Source organism: Diceros bicornis, chromosome 19 (genome assembly GCF_020826845.1).
Source record: "Diceros bicornis minor isolate mBicDic1 chromosome 19, mDicBic1.mat.cur, whole genome shotgun sequence".
NCBI lineage: Eukaryota > Metazoa > Chordata > Mammalia > Perissodactyla > Rhinocerotidae > Diceros > Diceros bicornis.
Genome location: NC_080758.1, coordinates 24412673 through 24434655, shown reverse-complemented (window position 1 = coordinate 24434655; position 21983 = coordinate 24412673). Strand labels below are relative to the sequence as shown.

General features: G+C 51.7%; 2 protein-coding genes across 3 annotated transcripts in view; one reads left to right on the top strand and one right to left on the bottom strand.

The window, feature by feature from the left end:
- MMP24 (matrix metallopeptidase 24) overlaps positions 1–20633 on the top strand; it is a 44372-nt gene extending 23739 nt beyond the window's left edge. Inside the window, exons 4-9 of one of the 2 annotated variants that reach the window (XM_058562823.1) lie at positions 1320–1624; positions 9583–9744; positions 11836–12050; positions 14128–14266; positions 15651–15917; positions 17905–20633. In XM_058562823.1, coding sequence (XP_058418806.1) covers positions 1320–1624; positions 9583–9744; positions 11836–12050; positions 14128–14266; positions 15651–15917; positions 17905–18242 — 1426 coding nt within the window. In that variant the 3' untranslated portion in view covers positions 18243–20633. The remainder of the gene's footprint in view (positions 1–1319; positions 1625–9582; positions 9745–11835; positions 12051–14127; positions 14267–15650; positions 15918–17904) is intronic. The other variant, XM_058562824.1, reaches the window with a different exon arrangement.
- Positions 19998–21885, bottom strand: MMP24OS (MMP24 opposite strand). The gene is made up of 2 exons (XM_058562829.1): positions 21694–21885; positions 19998–21581 (listed from the first exon to the last, which is right to left on the bottom strand). The coding sequence occupies exon 2, from the start codon at positions 21576–21578 to the stop codon at positions 21399–21401; it is 180 nt and encodes a 59-aa protein (XP_058418812.1). The 5' UTR covers positions 21579–21581; positions 21694–21885; the 3' UTR covers positions 19998–21398.
- Between the last annotated feature and the right edge of the window lie 98 nt (positions 21886–21983).

Below are 21983 nucleotides of genomic sequence, written 5' to 3'. Positions count from 1 at the left end.
CATTAGTTGTGTTCTGTTTAGATTCCTATAGTTTTTAGTTACAGAAAGTGGGGTATGGATTGTTCAGTAACTTTCAGCTGTGATAAAAAACCATGGCTGAACTCATTCTCCCTATCACTGCTTGCCAAACCCCACTTCCTCTGATCTGGATCCCTTCCCCACTTCACCTGACCTTCCCAACACAGAGTTCCAGTTGTTTCTTAAAGACTATAAAGACTGGGAACTAGATCACACCAGAGTCATTTCTCAACTGTCTGGGCAGAGCAGAATCCGTCTTCAAGTCAGACCAGCGACCAAGAACAGGGATAATGGAGCCCATCACAGCAGACTCAGACGTACATCAGAATTCGAAGTGGGGCTGGGGCAAGGGCCAGGCATAGGGCAGGCTTAGGTGGGCTCTGGTTGGCACCTCTCAAGGCTCTGATTCCATCTCAGGTGGATCCCTTAGGTTCTGGGGTAGGATCTAAGACAGGGATCCTTAGAGTTGAACCAAGGGCTCGCTTGCTGACAAGCTGTTGAGACCAGAACAGGATATTTTCAGAAATGTGACAAGAGAAGGAAACTTAAGAAGAATCTGGGTTAGAAACTGGATAGACTCTTAGGGTCTCCTGAAGAGGTAGAGTGGATCAAGAAAAAGAAGAACTGACTTCTAACCCAACTCTGACCTTAACTTCTATCACCCAACCTCTCTGGGCCTCAGTTTCCTTACCTATAGAATGGGTGAATAATCACTGCTCCAGGTGTTCATGGGGCAGAGCACCCAGAAGTAGTGATGCTGTTTTGTGGAGACCCATGCAATATGGATATAGTAACCTTAAATAACTAAATCTATAACTGATTAAATCAGATAACACCCTATACCAGCTTTTATGTAGACAAGCAGTAGTAGGTGGTACCAAAGGCTTTTTTAAAGGGATGTTTCACTTAAACTCTCCACTGTTTAAATATTTTTGTAACTTTTATAAATGTACGTATTTTATGTATTGGGAGAAAAACGTAAAATTTAGAAAATGCTATCTACCAACTTAATTTTTTTCTACAAATTGGAGGGGAATCTTGTACTCAACACAAACTTTGTCAGAGATCAAATATAAAACACTGATTAAACCAGAGCTACTCTGACTGAGGTGGGGGGGTGGGGGAGGACCCAGAGCCTTGCCCACCCAGCCTCTTCTTCAACCCCTGGGGCACCTCAGCAGCCTTCTCGGGTTCCAAATTTGAAGATCACTGGGCCATATGGTCTCTGATGTCCCCTTGAGCTCTGCTAGTCTCTGCCTTTCTGTCTGTTCCTCCCTAATGATCCTCCCCTCTCTCACCAGCATTCACAACTACACCCCGAAGGTGGGTGAGCTAGACACACGGAAAGCTATTCGCCAGGCTTTTGATGTGTGGCAGAAGGTGACCCCGCTGACCTTTGAAGAGGTGCCATACCATGAGATCAAAAGTGACCGGAAGGAGGCAGACATCATGATCTTCTTTGCTTCTGGCTTCCATGGCGACAGCTCCCCATTTGATGGAGAAGGGGGATTCTTGGCCCATGCCTACTTCCCTGGCCCAGGGATTGGAGGAGACACTCACTTTGACTCAGATGAGCCGTGGACGCTAGGAAATGCCAACCATGATGGTAAGGCCATGAGGGGACAGGGTGTCAGTCCTGGGTTTCTCAGTGGGCAGGGAAAGAAGCCCTGAGGAAGAGCTTAGAAGATATCATAGATGAGTTTTCTGGTTCCTAGAGCTTCTTGTCCAAGAACAAAGAACCTAAGAGGATGAGAACTGAGGTCTCTGATAACATTCAACTCTTGATCCACCAGGGCCAGGGCCAGGGAGATGGGCCAGATCACTTAGTAAATGGTCTAATTGGGCTGGGTCAGGAGGGAGGGGTTAGGCCATGAATAAGAAGATAAAGTTGGGGCTGGCCTCGTGGCTTGGTGGTTAAGTGCGCACGCTCTGCTGCTGGTGGCCCGGGTTCGGATCCCGGGCGCGCACCGATGCACCGCTTCTCCGGCCATGCTGGGGCCACGTCCCACATGCAGCAACTAGAGGGATGTGCAGCTGTGACATACAACTATCTGCTGGGGCTTTGGGGGAAAAATAAATAAATAAAATTATTTAGAAAAAAAAAAGAAGATAAAGTTGGGGCCCGCCCAGTGGCGCAAGGGGTTAAGTGCACGTGCTCTGCTGCGGCGGCCTGGGGTTCGCTGGTTCGGATCCCGGGCACACACAGATGCACCGCTTGGCAAGCCATGCTGTGGCGGCGTCCCATATAAAGTGGAGGAAAATGGGCACAGGTGTTAGCCCTGGGCCAGTCTTCCTCGGCAAAAAAAGAGAAGGATTGGCAGATGTTAGCACAGGGCTGATCTCCTCACAAAAAAAAAAAAAGAAGAAGATAAAGTAATGGATCAGAGGCTGGAGAAAAAGGTAAAAAAGTCATTAAAGCTGAAAGGGGAGTCTGAAAGTGGTAGGCTCTGGCCTGACTGATGAAAGTTTCAAAGGCCATCTTATGGGATGACATAGCTGACTCTATCCCTAGGCCAACCTCACAGGTGAATAACAGGCCCCATTACTCTAGCATTCTTGGATAACTTGCTCTTCACCACTATGATTCAATGAATATTATGTGGAGCCAGAGTCAATATTGTGCAGTAACAGTAACAATACTCTTCAGGTTGTAAAAGAGTTCCTTATCAGTATTTACTCGTAAGGCACTTGCTTAGCAAGTAGGCAAGTGTACATCACTATGCCCGTTTTTAAGATGAAGGGTTTGGGGCTCAAATGGCATAGCTGGTAGGTGGCGGCACCAGGGCTCAAACCGTGGCTATGTGACGAGGGGCAAATGATTTGCCCTCAGTCTTCTCATATGTAAAATAAGGTACCGGATTAGGCGATCTCTAAGGTCCCTTCCAACTCTAACGGAACGTGATGTACAGCCCAGAGGGGGTCTGAATATTTAAAAAAGATATGGTCTCTGCCCTCTGGAAGTCCAGAGTTGAGTAGGAGAGACAGATGTGTACATAAGTAACCCTGTTACAAGGCAGACTGTACCGAAGGATGTAGCAGAAATACCAAGAAAATGCAGTGGGAGTCTGGAGAGGAAAGGGACAGAGGATTCTGGCTTTTAGATTATAATAGATAACAATTAGTATGTTTATATTCTAAGGCCCATGTCAAGTGCTTTCCGCTTATTATGTAATATGTGTATAGTATTATTATTAGGTAATAGGTAAACTGAGGTATATATTAACACTAAGTAATCTACCTAAGGTCCCATAGTTGATGAATGGTGAAACAAGGCTTTAAACCTGGGCATTATGACTCTAGAGCCCATAACTCTTAGCAACCATGCTAAGTTTCCATGGTTCTCCAACTGCAGGGCACACCTAGAAACCTTTTTTAAGTATGCATATTCCAAGCTCCAGGCCCCTAGCCTCTTGCTATTCTGATTCTCTGGTTCCGGGGTCAGGCCTGGGAATCTGCACTTGGTCTAATAAATTCCCCAGATGCTTCTGTTGCAGTTGTTCCATCACCTTGAGAAACATTGTCTTAATCCCCAAAGCTTCCCTAATTTGCCTGATCATAAGAATCAACTGGGGTTCTTGTTATAAATGTAGATTCCCAAGCCCTTCCCCTGGAGATTCTGATTCTTAAGCGTAGGCAAGTTTGGGAAGCACTGGGCATTCTTTTTGCTTAGCAATGCTTCAGGCTAAGAGCAGATTCTACAGACCCATTTCCTCAGAGGCTGTGTTTGGTGTCTGTAGATGGGGACAGCCTCCTTGAGAACATTTCATATCACCGCATGGATCAGGGATGGGCAACTCTTGGTTTACCGGTCCAAGGGTGGTTCAGGAGATGGTTTGGGCAAGGCTCAGCCTAGGCAAAGTTATGAAACTTAAATTTCTCTTTGTCCCCTGCCCTCTTCAAATTTCGGTCCTCTTTCCTATCCAGCTCCATTTCCTCTGCCCTGGTATCCCTTCCCTTATGTCCTGGATGTTTTTCCTGGCTTTCTGAACACCTGTTCTTTATCTCATTCTTATTCTTGGATCAGTGTCAACAAATGGCTGTCTGTGCTAACTGATAAAATGTGAGTAGAAGAGAACTAACATTTTTGAGCCCTGTTATGTGCCAGGCACTGTTAGCTGATAAGATTTTAAGTTATAGCCCTGATAGAGATAAATGAATTCTTAAAAGGTTGTTGGCCAGAGGAGTCACTGAGAAGACATTCCTACTCCTCTGCCCTCCCCTTGCCAGCTCTGGGGGTTTGCACTTCCCACAACCACTCCTTGCTGTTGGAGACCTTGGGCCCAATCTCAAAATCCCAAGAACTTCTGGTGGTGTATATGGGAAGGAGCTGGGACCTGTGGATGGGCACCATCCCAGCACCCTCTTGTCTTGTCTGACCCACCCCATCCCGATGAATGACTGCCAGTTCTGATAAGATATCCCAAGATGGCCAATGTCTTCTTTGGACAAGAGTCAGGACTCTTCTGTGCTCTGGAAAATCAAGCATGAACTGTCCAGATGCAGCTCATAACCAGAGGAATAGAGCCCTGGCTGGCAAACTGGAATGCAGTGGATTGCCTAGGACGGCTTTTGGAAGGAGAGGAAAAGAACCAAGATTTATTAAGCACCTGTTTATTATCTCGTTTAAATTCCAAATAAACTCAGCGAGGGAGGGAGCGGAGCCTCCTGGGAACTTTCTGTTTATTTGGCTTTCTTCTCTAGTCTAAACTTCCATTATGGAAAATTTTCAAACTCACAAAAGTAAGGAGAGTGATAATATGAACACCCAGTCACCCGTGACTCTGCTTCAATAATTATCAACACTGTCATTCCTATTTAATCCACTCCCCCTACTTTTATTTTTTGGCTGATCTATTTTAAAGAAAATTCCAGGCACAATATCATTTCACCTGTAAATACTTTAGTATATACCTCTAATAGATTGTTTTTAACACAACCACAGAATCATTATCAAACCCAACAAAATTTACAACTCTTTCTTAAAATCTAATACCCAGTTTGTGTTCGTTTTCCTAAATTATCACAAAAAATGTCTTTTACAGTTGTTTGCTTGCATTGGGCTCCAAACAACACCCACACATCATACATAGTTGACATGTCTCTTAAGGCCTTTTTAATTTAAAACAGTCATCTCTCTTCCCTTTCCCCCTATTTTTGTTGAAGAAACTGGGTCATTTGTCCTGAGTATAGTCATTTGGCTTGACTAGATTCAGATTCAGTTTTAACATGTCTCTCTTCCCCATATTTCCTGAATATTGGTTATTAGATCTACAGGCCTGACTAGATTCAGGTTCACTTTTTTGGCAAGAATGCGTCTAGGTGGTGCTGGTCCTCCCAGCTGTGTCACAGTGCAACTGCACAGATGATGCCAGCTGTCTCACTGTTAGGGATGTTAAGGTTGAGCAGTTGCTTCAGGTGTGTCAGCCTAATCCAACCATTATAAAATTCACCTAGGGAACTTGAAAAAATAAAATCAAGGTTGCCAAAGCCTTAACCCAAAACTCCTGAATCAGAATCTCCTCCAGCTGTGTGTTTAAGAAGCTCCCCCGGAGAACCACTGGATTGTAAAGGTGATTCTGACTCTCCACCTCACTGGAGTCTGTGTGAGGGGCAGTCTGGCCCACCACACCTTTAAACTGGTTTCTAGGCACTTTCTCTCCTCACCTCTTTCCAATGAGTCAAGCAGTGAAGTCAGCAGAATTCACTAAGCTCTGCTGGGGAGGGAGCCCAGCCCCGGGGAAAGTGACAAGACAGGAAGAGTCGTGAGACCAGCCTTTCACAGGGTGGAGCCCTACTGCAATTACTTCAGTGACTCTTCCCCACCCTGGGAGCCAGACCCAGCAGGGATTATAATCTCCATTTCACAGATGAGGAAAGTAAAATTCCGAGTGGTTAAGAAATTCACACAGTTGGTAAGTGGTAGAGGCAGCTGTGATCCCAGGATTCTGCATTTTTAACAACTGCCCCAGGTGGTTCTGCTGCAGGTGGTCCAAGGACCACACCTGGAAAAATACTGAACATTTGACACTATTCTGTTCTGGCTGCTGTCACCTAGCCCTGTCAAGTACAAAGCTTGCCCTCAAGTAGCTTACAGTCCTGGGGTGGATGAGAGTGTGTGTTAGTGGCTATAATGTAGGGTGGAAAGTGGTCAGTGCCCTAAAGATGGTTCAGATAAACTGGTGAGAGAGTGCAGAAGAAGAAGCAGTCACTGCCAGTGGGGGAAATCAAGGAAGGCTTCCTGGAAGATGTGGCATTGAGTTGAACTTTGAAGGAGTAAGGCTATTCCAGAGGGAGGGGACAGCACTGGCAAAATAATAGAGGTAAAGGGAAATGCTATAACTTTTTTGGGGAGTTGGAGGAGTCAATGAGATGGGACTCACCAAATATGCAGGTCCTAAGAGAAGGCAATGAAGCGGAGACAAGGTACACTTGAATAGCTGAGTAGACTGTTGGGTACTTGCTAGGAGGCCCAAGCACCTGAGCGCCTGCCAATGGGAACACTCCCTCTTGGAGATGCTGGGTCCTCACACACAGCTCACCATGATCTTGATAATTAACAATGATAGTTCTGTGCCAGGAGGCAGGATGAGCACTTTACCTGCCTCATTAATCTTCACCCCCATTCTTATGATCAAGACACTATTATTTTCTTCATTTTACAGAGGAAGAGATTTAAAATGTCACACTGCTAGGACATTGCAAAGCTGGGATTCATGGCAGTCTGGCTGCCAGGGACTGCACTCCTGACCACTTTGCTTCCCTGCCTCTCACCCTCTTGGGGAGTGAAGACCCTAACAGCCTCCTGCCTGTTAAGCGCTAGGGTCTTTTCCATCCCTCTGCTTTTTCCCCTCACAAGCTCCAAGGAGTTCTACCCCTCTCCCCTCTCCTCCCATCTCCCCAGAGCAGCCCCCACTTAACAGGTCTCTTGGGTTTCTGTGCTGTAGGATGCCAGCTCTCCAGCTCTTCTCTGCCTTTTGGTCCCTGAAACAAACCCACAGGCCCCTTTTCTTCAAGGACTTACTCCTGTTCTCCACAGAGACCAAGGCACAGAGGCTAACAGAATAATAGACATAGGCTGAGGACAAAGATTTAGAGTCTTGCCAGGTGCTCAGAGCCCTGCTCCCTGGTTCCCAGCTGAGATCCCTGTGGATGCACTCTGAGGAAGAGCCTGGTCAAAAGACAGAGGCCTGAACAGCTTGTCCCAGGTCGAAGAACAGACCAGGAGCAGAGCCAGGACTGGACCCCAGGAAGCAGAGCTGCCTTCCGCTGGCTCTAGCAGCCGCGTTTGTTTGGGATGGAGCTCAGAGATGAGCTCACCCTTCCCCACTGCCAGAGGGACCAGGACTGAGGAAAGAACTGGGGGCGGCCTGGCCTCCTCATGCCAGCTTGCCCTTCCCCAGCAGAAGGCCTGCCCCAGGCTTTTGGCCAACCGTGCACTGATCTTGCCCATTCCCCCCTTTGCTGAAGACACTGGTGATGTCAGCAGAGTGGCAGCAGGCATGCATGCCTCTGGGTCTGCCCCAGGGGGCCCTCTCTCTTCCCAAGACCTTAGCCAGGAAGGCCAGGGACAATCCGCAATCCCATCTGACCCTCAGGGTCCTTTGGCTGGGCTGGGGCAGGGCAACTTTGCCAGTGACACGGGGGCCAGAATGGGCAGTAGGACTCCTGACCACCTCCTGGGCTCCTGGCAGCCTCCCCTGCACTTCAAGGTGGCAGGAATGGGCTGCGACATGCCTTAGGGCTGGGCATAAGAGGCAGGGCTCAAGGGACATTCAAATGCCAGAGGTCAAGGCAAGCAGGGGTCTGTAACTGGACAGACAGGAGTCAGGACTATCGATACAACAGCTTGCCCAACTCCCAGACCCTTGCATTTCCTTCCCAAAGCTGGGGTTACTTAATCCCTCCAAAGTGGGCCGGACCCGTGGCTTAGCGGTTAGGTGCACGTGCTCCGCTACTGGTGGCCCGGGTTCGGATCCCGGGTGCGCACCAACGCACCGCTTCTCCGGCCATGCTGAGGCCGAGTCCCACATACAGCAACTACAAGGATGTGCAACTATGACATACAACTATCTACTGGGGCTTTGCCGGGGGCGGGGGGGCGGGAAGGAGGAGGATTGGCAATAGATGTTAGCTCAGAGCCAGTCTTCCTCAACAAAAAGAGGAGGATTAGCCTAGATGTTAGCTCAGGGCTGATCTTCCTCACACACACAAAAAAAAATCCCTCCAAAGTCAGGCCTTGCCCTGTCCCAGACCTGATCTAGAAGCTTCGTTGGCTTTAAGATGATCCTGTTTCTGGAACCCCACTGGCCTCATGCTTCCTTTCTGGTCGACGGACTTTTTCCAGGCACCAAGCTTTTGTTCTATGTATGGTAACAACACCAGCTACCATGCAGTACCGCGGCCTTTACACATATTATCTTATTCAGTCCTCACACAACACCATAAGATGGGTATGATTTCCCCATTTTACAAATGAGGAAATTGAGGCTCAAGAGGTAGACTTCCAGCCAAGTTCACAAAGCTGGGTGCAGGCAGAGCTGGAAATGAACGGGATCTGTCCCACTCAAGGGCCCATGCTCAAGACCACTATGACATGTTGCCACTTCAGCTTCATACTCGGGATCCCAAGTCCCACTTTCAGCACCTACACCTTGTTGTTTTCACTCGCATTTGAATCCATGCCTTGATCTTGGCCGCAGTTCAGTTCTTTCAGGACTGAGGTCTTGCCGGACTGAGCTGCCACACGACCAGAGCCCTGCCTGCCCCTGGGTCTCATGAAGCTGACCGCCAGCCTGCCACCCCCAGGACTCCCCTCTGCTTGTCCCACTATCTCCGTCTTGGCTCAGGCCCTTTTCGTCTCTCACCTGGACCCTTGTCCCAGCTCCCGAATTGATCCCACTGATCCCTCCGCCTCCGGTCTCATTGCCCTCTAATCCTTCCTCCAACTGCAGCCAGAGTGATTTCATCATGTCACCACTCCCACTCCTTACACCCCCACTGGCCAAGAAGCCAATCCAAATTCCTTTGCATGGTATCACAGAGCCCTGCCTGCCAGCCTGGCTGACCTCATCTCTCTCTGGCCCTCCCCTTGTGCTTTTCCAGAGCCAAGTGGAATGAAACTGCTTGTCCCCGGATCTTGTTTATAACATTCCCTCTGCCAGGAAGGCCACCCCCATCCCTCTTCCTCTCCTACCCCCTGAATCCATTTTCCTGACTAACTTCTTATCTTTCAAGACTCAACTTAAGCTTCAACTTTATGAAGCTTTCCCTGAACATCTTCCTTCAAGTTTAAATGACTCCTCTCTCCTTAAAATCCTCACTCGACCCTTAGTGACATCTATTAAAGCACCTGTAACACTAGTTTCACTTATTTTCTCTCTCTCTCCATATCCCCCACCATATCCAGAGCTCTGAAAGGCAGGGATGTGTCTGATTCTTTGTATGTCCCAGTATCCAGCACAGGGCCTGGCACAAAGCCTATGCTCAGTTTTTGATAAAATAATGGATCAACTGACTGATACCTAAGTGGGTGCCCTGGGCACCAACCCATCCCCCTCTCCACAGGGAATGACCTTTTCCTGGTGGCTGTGCATGAGCTGGGCCATGCACTGGGACTGGAGCACTCCAACGACCCCAGCGCCATCATGGCACCCTTCTACCAGTACATGGAGACGCACAACTTCAAGCTGCCTCAGGATGATCTCCAGGGCATCCAGAAGATCTACGGTGTGTGGCAGGGGAGGGGGGCCACTGCTGTGACTGTCTGTTGGTGGGAGGGACACTGTCATCCTTCAGCATAGCTGCTATATCTGTTCTCTGACCTTTAGAGACTTCTGAGGTCTTTGCTTAACCAGAGGGGTCTCCTCACCACCACCACATGCATTTGGGAAAACTAGGGGAGGGTCTGAGCTGTGACTGGGAGGGACAAAAGTGAGTAGAGGCTCACCCACTCCCTCTTCTCTATTCCCTCCCCCTCCACATACCTCCCTCTGGCCTCCTGTGGTTCATTCGCACTCTCAAGGGGTCCCACCTCTAGCCAAGAGATTCACACATCTGCCCAAGTAGTGGTGATACAATGTGATGAATATTATAACCAGAGCTTTTTTCTTAAACAAAAAAAAAAGGAGAAGCTAGACTGATATCTTGGTAAGACATGAGAGGCCTGCTACTATGCCTCCCTCCCAGGTCTCTGTTCACATTGGTATGTGAAGTTCTTATTTGTGTCAAGTTGCTTCGGATGGGGAAACCAGTTTACTTGGGCAAATGCATGCTCTCATAGCACAGGCTCACACAGCCCCCAACTATGTAGCATAGCAGGAGAGCTCCCTCTGGAGGCCCTCAAGACCTCACAGAGGAGGTGGCCCAACCCAGAGCTCTGGAGGATGGGCAGAATCTCCACAAGCGAAGCAGTAGAGGACTGGACAGGGGCATTGAGGACTGGAAGGTATTTTGAAAGTAGAATGGACAGGATTTGCTGATAGATCAGACATGGGGGTGGGGGCCAAGGATGACACCAAGGTTTCTGGCTTTTGTGATTGTGGGGCGATAGGATTTACCAGCCTGTAGCTCAGAGATCTGGGCTGGGATATTTGATGTCCAATGTAGTAGCCACTAGCCACATGTGGCTGTTGTTAAATTTATATTAATCATAATTAAATAAAATTAAAATTTCAGTTCCTCTGTCATACTAAGAACTAGTCCCTCATCAAATAAATTCCATACTAAGAGCTAGTAGCTGTTTATTCAAGTGCTCAATAGCCACATGTAGCTAGAGGCTACTACGTTGAACAGTGCAGATATAGAACATTTCTGTCATCACAGAACATCCTATTGGACAGCTGTAACATAGAGGGTCTTTAAAGCCACGAACCTGGGATGAGATCACTTAGGGATGTGATTCTCAACTTGGCAGCCCATTAGAATCACCTTGGGATTTCAATAAAAAATACTGATACCCAGCCTCACCCCCAGAAATTTGGACTGGAGCACCTTCTGAGCATCAAGAGTTTTAAAAGCTCCCCAGATGATCCTAATATATAGCCCAAATTGAGAAGCACTGACCTAGAGACAAAAATTGAAAGAGAAAAGAAAAGAGGACCCAGGGGCACCCCAACCTTTAAAGCAGGGTGGATAAGGAAAGGCTGCCAGCAAAGGAGGCTGAGAAGGAACCAGCCCATGAGGTAGGAGGAAAACCAAGAAAGTACGGTTGTGGAAAAGAAAGAAGAGTGTTTCCAGGAAAGTGTTTCTATGATCTTGCTACTCAAACTGTAGGCCTCGGAGCAGCAAAATCTATATCACCTGAGAGCTTGAAGAAATGCAGAATCACAGGCCCTACCCCAGTCATAATCTGAGTCATAATCTGCATTTTAGCAAGATCTCTGGATGATTTACATGCACATCAAAGTTTGAGTCAAGTAGCCATTCGATTTGGCAACATGGAGGTCATTGGTGAGACAGAGCAGTATCAGTGGGTGATGGGGCAGAGGCTGTGTGGGATGAAGAATGAAGGGGGAGTGAGGAAGTGGGGCCAGTGTGTGTGAAGGGGAGCAGAGAAAGAGGGTAGGAGACACTGAACCTAAGAAGGGACATCTTCTCTCTTGTGACGGGAGAGAAGATACCAGATTTGGGGGTGAAGAGATGACAGTTCCCAATTAATGGCTATTTTCATAAAGATTGGGGGAGTAAAAAAGGGGCAAAGGGGATAGGAGGCTGGAGTTCGACAGATATGTCTCAGAGCTGCCTGGGTGATGATGAGGCAATGGCAGTGGGAGGCAGGGAACGGCTGGCCCCTCTCTAAAATGCAGCCCCTCTCTCCAGGACCCCCAGCTGAGCCCCTGGAGCCCACAAGGCCCCTCCCCACACTCCCCGTCCGCAGGATCCACTCACCGTCTGAGAGGAAGCATGAGCGCCAGCCCAGGCCCCCTCGGCCACCCCTCGGGGACCGGCCATCCACACCAGGCACCAAACCCAACATCTGTGATGGCAACTTCAACACAGTGGCCCTCTTCCGGGGCGAGATGTTTGTGTTTAAGGTAGGGCCAGTCAACTGGCGCCCCCCCCCCCAGGTGGTCCCCTACTACTTCTTGCCCCACCAGGAAGCTGGAGAAGGCTGCTGCTCTGGGATTAGGCCTGTTATGGGGCCTGGATGGGAGCTGGCCCAGTAGCCAGGACATGGGGTCTCTTCCTGGTGCTGCTGGGTAAATCAACTTGCTTCCAAGAGGGAGGGGGAAGATTTCCCCACACCATCCCAGGAGTTAACGCTGGGGAGAAATGCTGGGGAGGGGCTTCTGGTCTGTGACTTTACATAAGTCACCTCCCTTCTCTGGACCTCAGTTTCTCCATCTGAAAACTAGAGGAATCATTCCTCTAACAGAGGGTGTATGAAGAGCAAATGAGCACATGGCTACGAAGATGGCGGCTTGGAGTAGGGACTGGTGCAGTGGTAGCTGAGGGTCTCCAGATCCTGCCAGGGCTGAGGTGATGCCTGATAGAAACCTGGCCAGGCTACTTCCTGTCTTCTGTCTTGTTCCTGTCATGTTAGCCACGGGCCATCTGGGTGGCAGCCTGCTTGGTGTGTTGTAGGCTGGGTTCTCAGGGAAGGGACTCTGATACTGTTTGGAATGCAGGATTTTGATTAGGGAGTACCTAATCAACATCTGTGGGAAGGGGGGGCAGGAAGCAGGACTGGGCAGAAGGAGAAAACAAACAGCAAATAGGCCCATTGTGGACTCAGCCACCCTCCCAGGGGGCTCTGGAGCTAGAATGGCCCATGAGAGTTATCCTGCATTGGGCCCCAAATGGCTGGAACTTTATGCTCTCTGCCTCATTCCATCATTGGATGAGGAAGGGTGTGACCTTGGCGGAGCTCTCTGAAGCCAAGGCCATCCCCAGAGAGGCTAACAGTTGAATCTGCCTGCTGACCACACTCCCGGCCACTGGGGCAACAAGCCCTCCACTGAAGGGATCTGGGAAGCATGTTTCCATCACACTGGGTGGTTGAGGAGGGCTACCCCACTCCCTTCATGGTGTTCTCTCCAGCAAGCTTGAGCACTGAGCAAGAATCAGGCGACATGGGTCAGCCCCAGTCCTGCCTCTCATTGAGTGGCTCTAGGAAAGTCACTTGGCCTTTCTTAAGACTCTGTATATCTCAAATCTACTTCACAGAGTTGTGAAAGTCAAAATAAGGTTTAAGAAACTGGATGTGAAAGTGCTTTGTAAAACACCTTTTAAAAAAACCCTTTTCTAGCTTTTGTACCATCTTTTACAAATCACGTTCATTCTTCTGCACTCTGATCCTCCCAACTGGGACAGTTCCTAGGCAAGTCTGGGCTTTATCACCCTCATTTACACATAAAAAAAAATGAGGTCTTGGGAGCTTATAGGCCTTGCGCAGACTACCTACCAGCCAAGGGCTACAGTGGGACAAGGCACCAGTTTAATGAGGAAGGCTTTTATCAGACTCTTGGCCTATAGATCTGCCATTTATTCAACATCAGCTATGTGCCCCATATTGTTCTAGGCACTTCAGCTATAATCTCTCATCTGATGTCCTATTATTACCCCCATTTGCAAGTGAGGCTCTTTAAGTATACTGTGCCCAAGGTCACGCAGCTGTAAGTGGAGGAACCTGAACTTACACCCAGGTCTTGAGGGAAATCCCACGTTTCCCTCCCATCATCCTTGTCCTGCTAGATGGAGCCAGCCGTGAGGATGGCACTCTACCTAGGCTCAGTGACCACTTCATTATTCCCACCAGCCTGGGGAGTGGGCTGGCTGATGTCTCTCCACAGCCCTCATGTGGCCACTCCAGGCCCCAGCATCATCCCTTCCAGCCCCTCCACACCTCCTCCCTACCACCAGGCCTGTCTGCTGTCTATCTCATGGCCCCTTAGGCAGCAAAAGCCATCATGAAGCTTACATGAAGAGAGTTAATGAGCATCCTGTCTTCCTCACAGGGCTTTGAAAGTTAGAAGCAGTAAATGGACAGAATTCACAGAGGGTTGCGAGGCTGGGCCCAGGGGAAGGTGTTGGGTTGTTGTGGCCTGAATCCCACGACTGAGACCGCTGGCTTCAGAGGCCATGCCTCTTTCTTCTCCCCTCACCCTCTAGGATCGCTGGTTCTGGCGTCTGCGCAATAACCGGGTGCAGGAGGGCTACCCTATGCAGATTGAGCAGTTCTGGAAGGGCCTGCCTGCCCGCATAGACGCAGCCTACGAAAGGGCTGATGGAAGATTTGTCTTCTTCAAAGGTAATGTGGCCTGTGCTGAGGGACCTGGGACGGTCCCCTGCCCTTCTCAGGATCCCTTTTCCATCTGTACACTGGAAGAGGTGGGGTGGGAGGCCCTCCACCCTAACAGAGACACTGACATCTGCCAGGACAGATCCCTGCAGGCAGGTGATGCACAATCTGGGGAAATCAAGTCAGGAATTGATAGTTGCCAAAATTGGTGGGGCGACAAGCCTCACACACATGAAGCAGAGGGTGGTACAGGCAACTGAAGACCATCCAGTGCTCCATGGAAGGCCATTCTGCCAGTTCTGTAAGAGCCAAGAGGGAGGAGGTCACAGGCTGGAGAGGCCAGGGAAGTGGGGCGGGGGAGCTAACAAGTATGGCATGCCTACCCTGTGCCCACCCTGTGCTAACTTGTTTCATTTCGATAGTCTTGACTTGGGCCAGCCCCAGAAGGTAAGGTAGTGAGAAGCGAGGAAAGCATTCCAAGGGGAAGGAACAGCATAGGTAAAGAAGTAATGTGGGAATGTGCAAGTACATTCAAAGGGCCTGGAAGACCCGCCAGACAGCCACGGAGCCCCACATTGGAGAGCTGTGAGAAGTGGCCTGGAAAGGTAGTTTGGGGCAAGTCCTGAGGAGCCCTGGTTGCCAGGCCAGAATGTGGTCTTGATCCATTAGGACAATGCTAGAAAGTCACTGAATGTTTCTGAGCAGCAGAGACCCATAGGGCAGGTGGCAATCCAACAGGGCGGAGGCGGGGAAGCCATTTCTGAGACAGCTGCTAGAGTTAAGAAGAGTGATGTCTAAGAGGCCCATACCAGGAGGAGTAGCGAGACTAGAGACAGCTAAAAAATTAAGAAGTCCTCATACAAGGCTGAGTACTGAGAAGAGAAGGAAAGAGAGGGTCAAAGGTGATGCCAGGACTTCTTGTTGGGGACCCTGGGAGGCAGAAGCCGACTTGGAAATGCCCAGAGGCTAGTGGGAGATCTGGGCACCTGAGTCTGGTGCCCAGGTCCAGAGGGAAAGTGGCTGTGGGCTGCAGCCTCAGAGTTGGGTGTCACTGGTGGAACATATGGGGAGGGGCTGAGCTCTTCTGGAGAGGAGAGAGGAGCAAGTTATTTGACAGGCAAAGAGGGTGGGGCATGGAGCCTGGGCAGCATGGGGCAAGTTGCCCAGGATCTGTAACTGGCTTCTGGCTTCTTGCCCCCGCAAGCTCTGCCTGGGCTAAGGGACCTCAGTCTCCCAGCAAGAAGATCAAGCAGGCCTAGGGCTCTGTTTCCCCCTGACTCTCTGGCTCTCTGAGTGACTTCAGTCCCAGTAGAAGATGGGCAAGTGGCATTGGCCACAACCTCTGGCACTGAGTGACTGGGGAAGGCTGATCCTGGGCTCCTCTTGGCCACAGGTGACAAATACTGGGTGTTTAAGGAGGTGACGGTGGAGCCTGGGTACCCGCACAGCCTGGGGGAGCTGGGCAGCTGTCTGCCCCGAGAAGGCATTGACACGGCTCTGCGCTGGGAACCTGTGGGCAAGACCTACTTTTTCAAAGGCGAGCGATACTGGCGCTACAGTGAGGAGCGGCGGGCCACGGACCCTGGCTATCCCAAGCCCATCACCGTGTGGAAAGGCATCCCACAGGCTCCCCAAGGGGCCTTCATCAGCAAGGAAGGATGTACGTAGGGGCCTGGCTGGGTCGGGGGGGTCTGATTTTATGTGAGTCTCAGCAGGGCCCACGGGCATACTCTCAGGGTATCTAGGTTTGAGCAACATTACCTAGTGGCAAAGACAACTGCCTCATATCTACCCATGTTCACACAGCAAATTAATTTTCTCTTACCAGCTACTAAATCACACTTTCTCATCTGCAGGAATGATTCACAATTGAGAGATGTTTTCATAGACTGACTTCATTCCTTCAGATGGCATTTCTCAAACAGAGGTCCTCAGGTGTACTCTAGGGACTAGTTATCAAATCTGAAAAGCAATAATGGATACAAGTGGTTCAAAGGTGCTTTTTCACAAAGCTTGAGGGCAGGAAGATGGAAAGAGAAGCGTTTTTTATTTATGAGATATTTCCTAAGCTCCTCCTAGAGCCCAGGCTGGCAACCGTGGCTGCCATCAGGCACTCACAGCCTCTCCCCATCAGACTAGTCGCTTCACTAGAGGAAGGGCCGGGTCTTCCCAGGTGCAGAGTGGGTATCCATGAATGTTTGTTAAATATATCTCCACTGATCTGGCCAAAAGCACAGACTCTGGAGCCAGCCTGGCTAGTTGCACATCCCACCTCCACTTACCATGAGTCTGGGCAAATCACTTAAGTTTTCTCAGTTTCCTCATCTACAAAATGGGGATAATAATGGTACCTGCCTCATAGGGCTTTGCGAGGATTAAAGAAGACAAATTATGTAGAGCACTTAGACCAATGCCTAGCACGTGGCCCATGCCATATAAGTTTTAGTTTATGTCATCATCATCATCATCTCGTTGGTGTGTTTTAGTTTATGTGGAATGACACAAGTCATACATTCACACCACAATAATTACTGAGAGCAAGGTTGCGTGGGAGGGCTGGAGATGGAGCAGGGAACAAGACTTGTATTGCATCCCTGGCTCCCAGTCTAGAGGCAGAAAACAAATCATTTGTGCCAACAAATGCTATGAGGGAAAAAAGAATGCTGTGAGAGAGCAAGTAGGCACAGGGGGCCATGTTAGAGTGGGTCACCGGGAAGGGCTCTCAAGAGATGTCACTGATAAGAAAACCAATGGGCACAGGGCAGAGCTGCTGTTTGGTGGCTCTCCTGTGTACCTGATGCTTTACACATGTGGTCTCGCTTTCTGGGGAGCCTCAGAGACAGATGACATCAAGGACTTTAGCCAATCAAAGTCCCAGCCAGGGGGAGCCGGCCAATAGAGGAGTCTGAGTGAGTTGCTTTGTAGACTGTACACTGGCTGGGCCGCTAAGGCTGTTGCTGGGAGCCTTGGGGTGGTTGCCCAGTGCTGCTGCCTCCTTTCCTTCCAACCCCTCCCCCAGCAGTGTCCCAGAGACCTTGCATCTGTGTTGTGATGTGTGCCAAGCCAAAAAAACCATGATAATTGTGACAAGGTGGTGTCCGCTGTCAACAGAAGGAAAAATCTTGCTCCCTGCCTCCCTTGCCTCAGGCAGGAGCTGGACTGAGGCCCTGGAGCTATGGAGACAGTACTGTCTAAGCCATAGTTGGGGGCTTGATCTGACCCAAGTCCGGGCGACTATGGGCACAGTGTGACAGAGCTGAGAAGGGTCCTGTCTGGGAGGCACAAATTGAACTTACCAATTCTACTTAAAGCCCCTCAGTGGCTTCCCAGCACCTTTGACATGACGAGTGGGTTGCTCTAGGTCCTGGGTGCCCCTTTCTGCAGCTGTGTAGGTCACACTTCATGACCCAGCCATACTATTTTCAGGGTGTGCCAAGCACTGCACTTTCCCCACCTGCAAGCATTCCAACACGCTGCTCCCACCACCTCATCAGCCCACCCCATCTTCAGAGCTCCTCTTGGGTCCTCCAGGGTGGGAGAGGTGCCCCCCCTCCATGGTGCCACAGCACCCGTGACCTCTCACACTGGCCCAGAGCAGCAGCAGGGGAAGAATATGGGAGTGGTGATGCTAGGCCCTGTTTCTACAGATTACACCTACTTCTACAAGGGCCGGGACTACTGGAAGTTTGACAACCAGAAACTGAGCGTGGAGCCAGGCTACCCACGTAATATCCTGCGTGACTGGATGGGCTGCAACCAGAAGGAGGTGGAGCGGCGCAAGGAGCGGCGGCTGCCCCAGGACGACGTGGACATCATGGTGACCATCAACGACGTGCCGGGCTCTGTGAATGCCGTGGCTGTGGTCATCCCCTGCATCCTGTCCCTCTGCATCCTGGTGCTGGTCTACACCATCTTCCAGTTCAAGAACAAGGCAGGCCCTCAGCCTGTCACCTACTATAAGCGGCCAGTCCAGGAGTGGGTATGAGCAGCCCAGAGCCCTCTCTGTTCACTCGGTCTGGCCAGCCAGGCCCTTCCTCACCAGGGTCTGAGGGGCAGCTCTGGCCACTGCCCACTGGGGGCAGCAGGGCCCTAGGCCAGGGGTTGTGCAGCTGAAGTGGTGGGTGTATTGGCCTAGGCTGAGCATGGGGCAGGGAGTGATGGCGGCTGTGCCCCAGGGTGGGTGTCTGGCACCCAGCTGCCAGCCTTCTGTCCTGGGTAAACTGTCCCCGACTCAAGGGAATAGGCTAGGCCCCATCAGGAGGCAGGGACCATGCCAGGAGGAGGCCTTGTGGTCACTGCATCCTGTGGTGTCCATGAGGCACCACAACTCTGTTCCTGGCTGGACCCAGCACCTTCTGTGGGAAGCCAGCACTAGCGCTCTCAGCCCATCTGGGAGATGCCACCAGTCCTGGTTCCCCCTTGCCAACACCTGCTGGTCAGATGTCCCCCAACCCCCACCCCACTGTCCTCCAAGGCTATAGCACCCCTGCTGCCAAAATGGTGGGCAACAAGTCTAGGTTTCCCTTGCTGGCATACAGCAGATCCCTCAGGAAACCTGCTCCACACATCGGGGTCTCCTCTGAGACCCAGGATTTAGGGTCACATGCTGCAGGCAGGGCTGTGGCCCAGCTGAGTCTGACAAGGACCCAGCTGTCACATCGTGAATATTTATGTCCTGTCACTACTGTTTAAAGTCCCATTCTGCAAAGGCTGCTTGAGGCTTTAGATGAATTATAGGTGACTGTCTTGGTGATGAGGCCAGTGAGGCCGGCCCTCCTTCAGGTGAAAAGGACCAAGGTGCTGCTAAGGCCACTCTAGCGCCCAGACCCCCCCAGGAGCTGAGCCCTGCTCATGAGGCTAAAGGGCTGGGGCAGCCCTTCCCACTTCTGGAAGCCAATCTGAGTTTGTGACCATCCTCCACTCCCCCCTCCCATTATCCCTGTCTCTCTTCCCATTCCCCCAGTCCCCAGCCCTGCACCAGCCTATTGCTTGTGGCCTGGGCACTCAGTCTGACTAGTTAGGTGAGGTAGAAATGGCTCCAGGCCAACATTCTCATAGCCTTGGGGTAAGGGACCGAAGGGAGCCTTCTGAAGTACTGAGAGCCCACAGCTCTAGCTACCCTGAGGCCTACTCAATCTCTCAGCCTGGAAGCCGTGTTTATACCACAAGTTTGGTCCTTGCTGACCCAGCTCACTGGTCCCATCTTCCTGCATTGCTTTTGGGAAAAGGGCACCCCCAGCTGGTAGCAGCCCCAAGCCTAAAGGTCTCTCTTTTTGACCCTTCTTGGGACGACCCTTCACTGTCTCTGGCAGGAATTCCTAGGGCTCAGGTTGCCTCACTCCAACCCAGTGGAGGTAGCCCTGCTGGTTACTGAGAAGCCCTAGGCAAGAACAATGGGTTCAGTGATGCCCACTGGCTCTCTGCCAAAGCCAAAAGGAAGTATCAGTCTCCAGGGTGCTGGCAGGGCCTCAGATGCCACCTTGGCCCTCTGAGCCTGCATGGGCCTTGCCCCCAGTGACCTCTGGGCTTTAGGTCAGCTTAACCTATAGCAGACAGGGACTCCTGCTGCTCAGGGAGCTATCTCAAGAAAAATCTCTCTTGTCCCAGAGGCACCTATGTGGGTTCACTGTATTCCCTGTCATCATCCTTCTGTTTTTTCTCATTTTGACCAAGGGCGGGCTCCCTGGGGTGGGTGGGGAACAACTGCGGAGATATTAGTGATTCATAGGTTTGTACAGTGTTTTATACTTCGCAAAGCACTTTATTAGCTCACACCTGTCCACTCACATCAAACTCGTGTAGGCCCTGGGAGGCCGAGGGTAACTCTCACCGTGCCCTCAAATGAAGCACAGAGAGGTTGTTACTTGCCCAGGCCATCCAGTGGGCTGAGTGGTCCTTGGGTCCCCACCTGTGGACCCCTTTAGGGTCCAAGATGAGATCAGAAGTGTCTCTTTTATCCATCTTTTCCTGGCCTCCCTTCTCCCCTTCCTGGTCCCTCTCCACTCCTCAGGTTGGTGCTCTCACTTCTAGGCCCCCCAGGCTCCCCGTTGGCTCCTGATACTACTGAGGCCAGCTGAGAAAGAGCAGGAGATGGAGGCAGGCAGCCCAGGCTGCAGATGTGAGGGATGCAGGGCCAGGCCCAGAGAGGGCCCAGCTTGGAGGCTTCCACTCAGATTCTCCTGCCTTGTGGTCATCTGTTTGTCCATCACCCCAGGACAGGGCAGTCAGTCAGAGGGGCAAAGCATTGGGGGCCCCAGAGCCCAGCTTCCCCTCGGCCTGGGGAACATCACAGCATTTCAGTGTCCGTCACATTTTAAACTGATCAGCCTTTGTAAAATGTTTTTTAAATCATTTCTAAATAAAACAAAAATACAGAGTGTGTCATTTCCCTGGGATGCGGGAACAACAATCAAGTTCTGAGAGTGGCCTTAGGAAGCTTCTGGGAGAAGTGGACCAGGGTGCTTTGGGGGTGTCCGGGAGCTGCCCCACGCATCTCATCTGCCAGCCCAGCAATCAGATGTCTTCCCTCTCCAAAAGGCTGGCTGTGGAGGCCCCGTGTTATTGGGGTCCGAAGAATACATACTGATAATGGCTCACTGGGATCCAGGATAGAGGAGCAACCTCCCCTAGGAGGAGTACGGGGAGGGTCACTGTGACAAGGTTTTCTCTGAAGTCAAGGCACATGGTGCCATGACCAGAGACAAAAGCAAGAGCCCAGTTCTCAGCAATAAGGGGCAGACAAGGGGAGGTCAGGTCAGCAGCCTTGGGGTCTTACCAGGACCCCTGGTCTGGTTCTGGAAGCCAGTGACAGGGACGGCTGCCCGAGGACCCAGACGGCTGGAGAAGGGGTGGGAGTGAGCACGATGGTCTGAGCTGGTTTGGGAGCAAAATGGGAAGCAAACAAATTCGGGGTGGCGGGAGCGGCCAAAGGCGAGACGGCGCCCCATGGCAAGGCTGTGGAGGCGGCCCTGCCAGGACTTCCTTTCAGTTCTCCGCGACCTCCAGATTGTCAGCGCGTCTCCGAGGCGCCGGGGGGTACGGTAAGTAAGACACCGGGCCGTGGGGAGAGACGACAAGGACGGCTCAGGCGAGGCGGACAGAAGGACAGGAGGCGGCGGGCGGAACTGCGAAGGGCGGCGAGTCAGTACCAGGAGGTGCAGACGATGAGGAAGCGCACGTCGTCCAGCGGCCCCCAGGCGCCGGGCTCGGGCGGAGGCCGCTGAGGGCCCTCGGGCGCTGCGGGCTGGGGCTGGGGCTGGGGCTGGGGCTGGGGCTGCGTCGGCTCCGGAGCGCCCTGGCCGCCGCTCACCTGAGCGCCCATGGTCTGCGACGGGAGAAGCCCGTCAGGCGTGGGACCAGCCGCACGCCACACCAGCACCCGCCCTCCCCCGGCTCCCCAACTTCTCCTCCCCTCCCCTCCCCTCCCCTCCCCTCACCTCGCGCAGTCGCAGCCGGAGCCCCAGGTCTCCAGATCCCAGCCTTGGCTTCCGCGCTCTGCTAGCCTGCGCTGCGGCGCCGGAAGGAGCTGGCGCCGTGACGTCACCGCGCACCGACCCCGCTCCCTGGTCGCCAGAGCGGAGTTCCAGGCCCCGGGAGCGGGGCGGAACAAGCCCGACCCCACCCACCAACAACCGACCAATCCCACCCCATCGTCCCGAAACCCCGCCCTGCGCGCGGCCCAGAGATTTATGGAGCCGCCCCAGCTACCAACGCCCCTCTCGGCCAC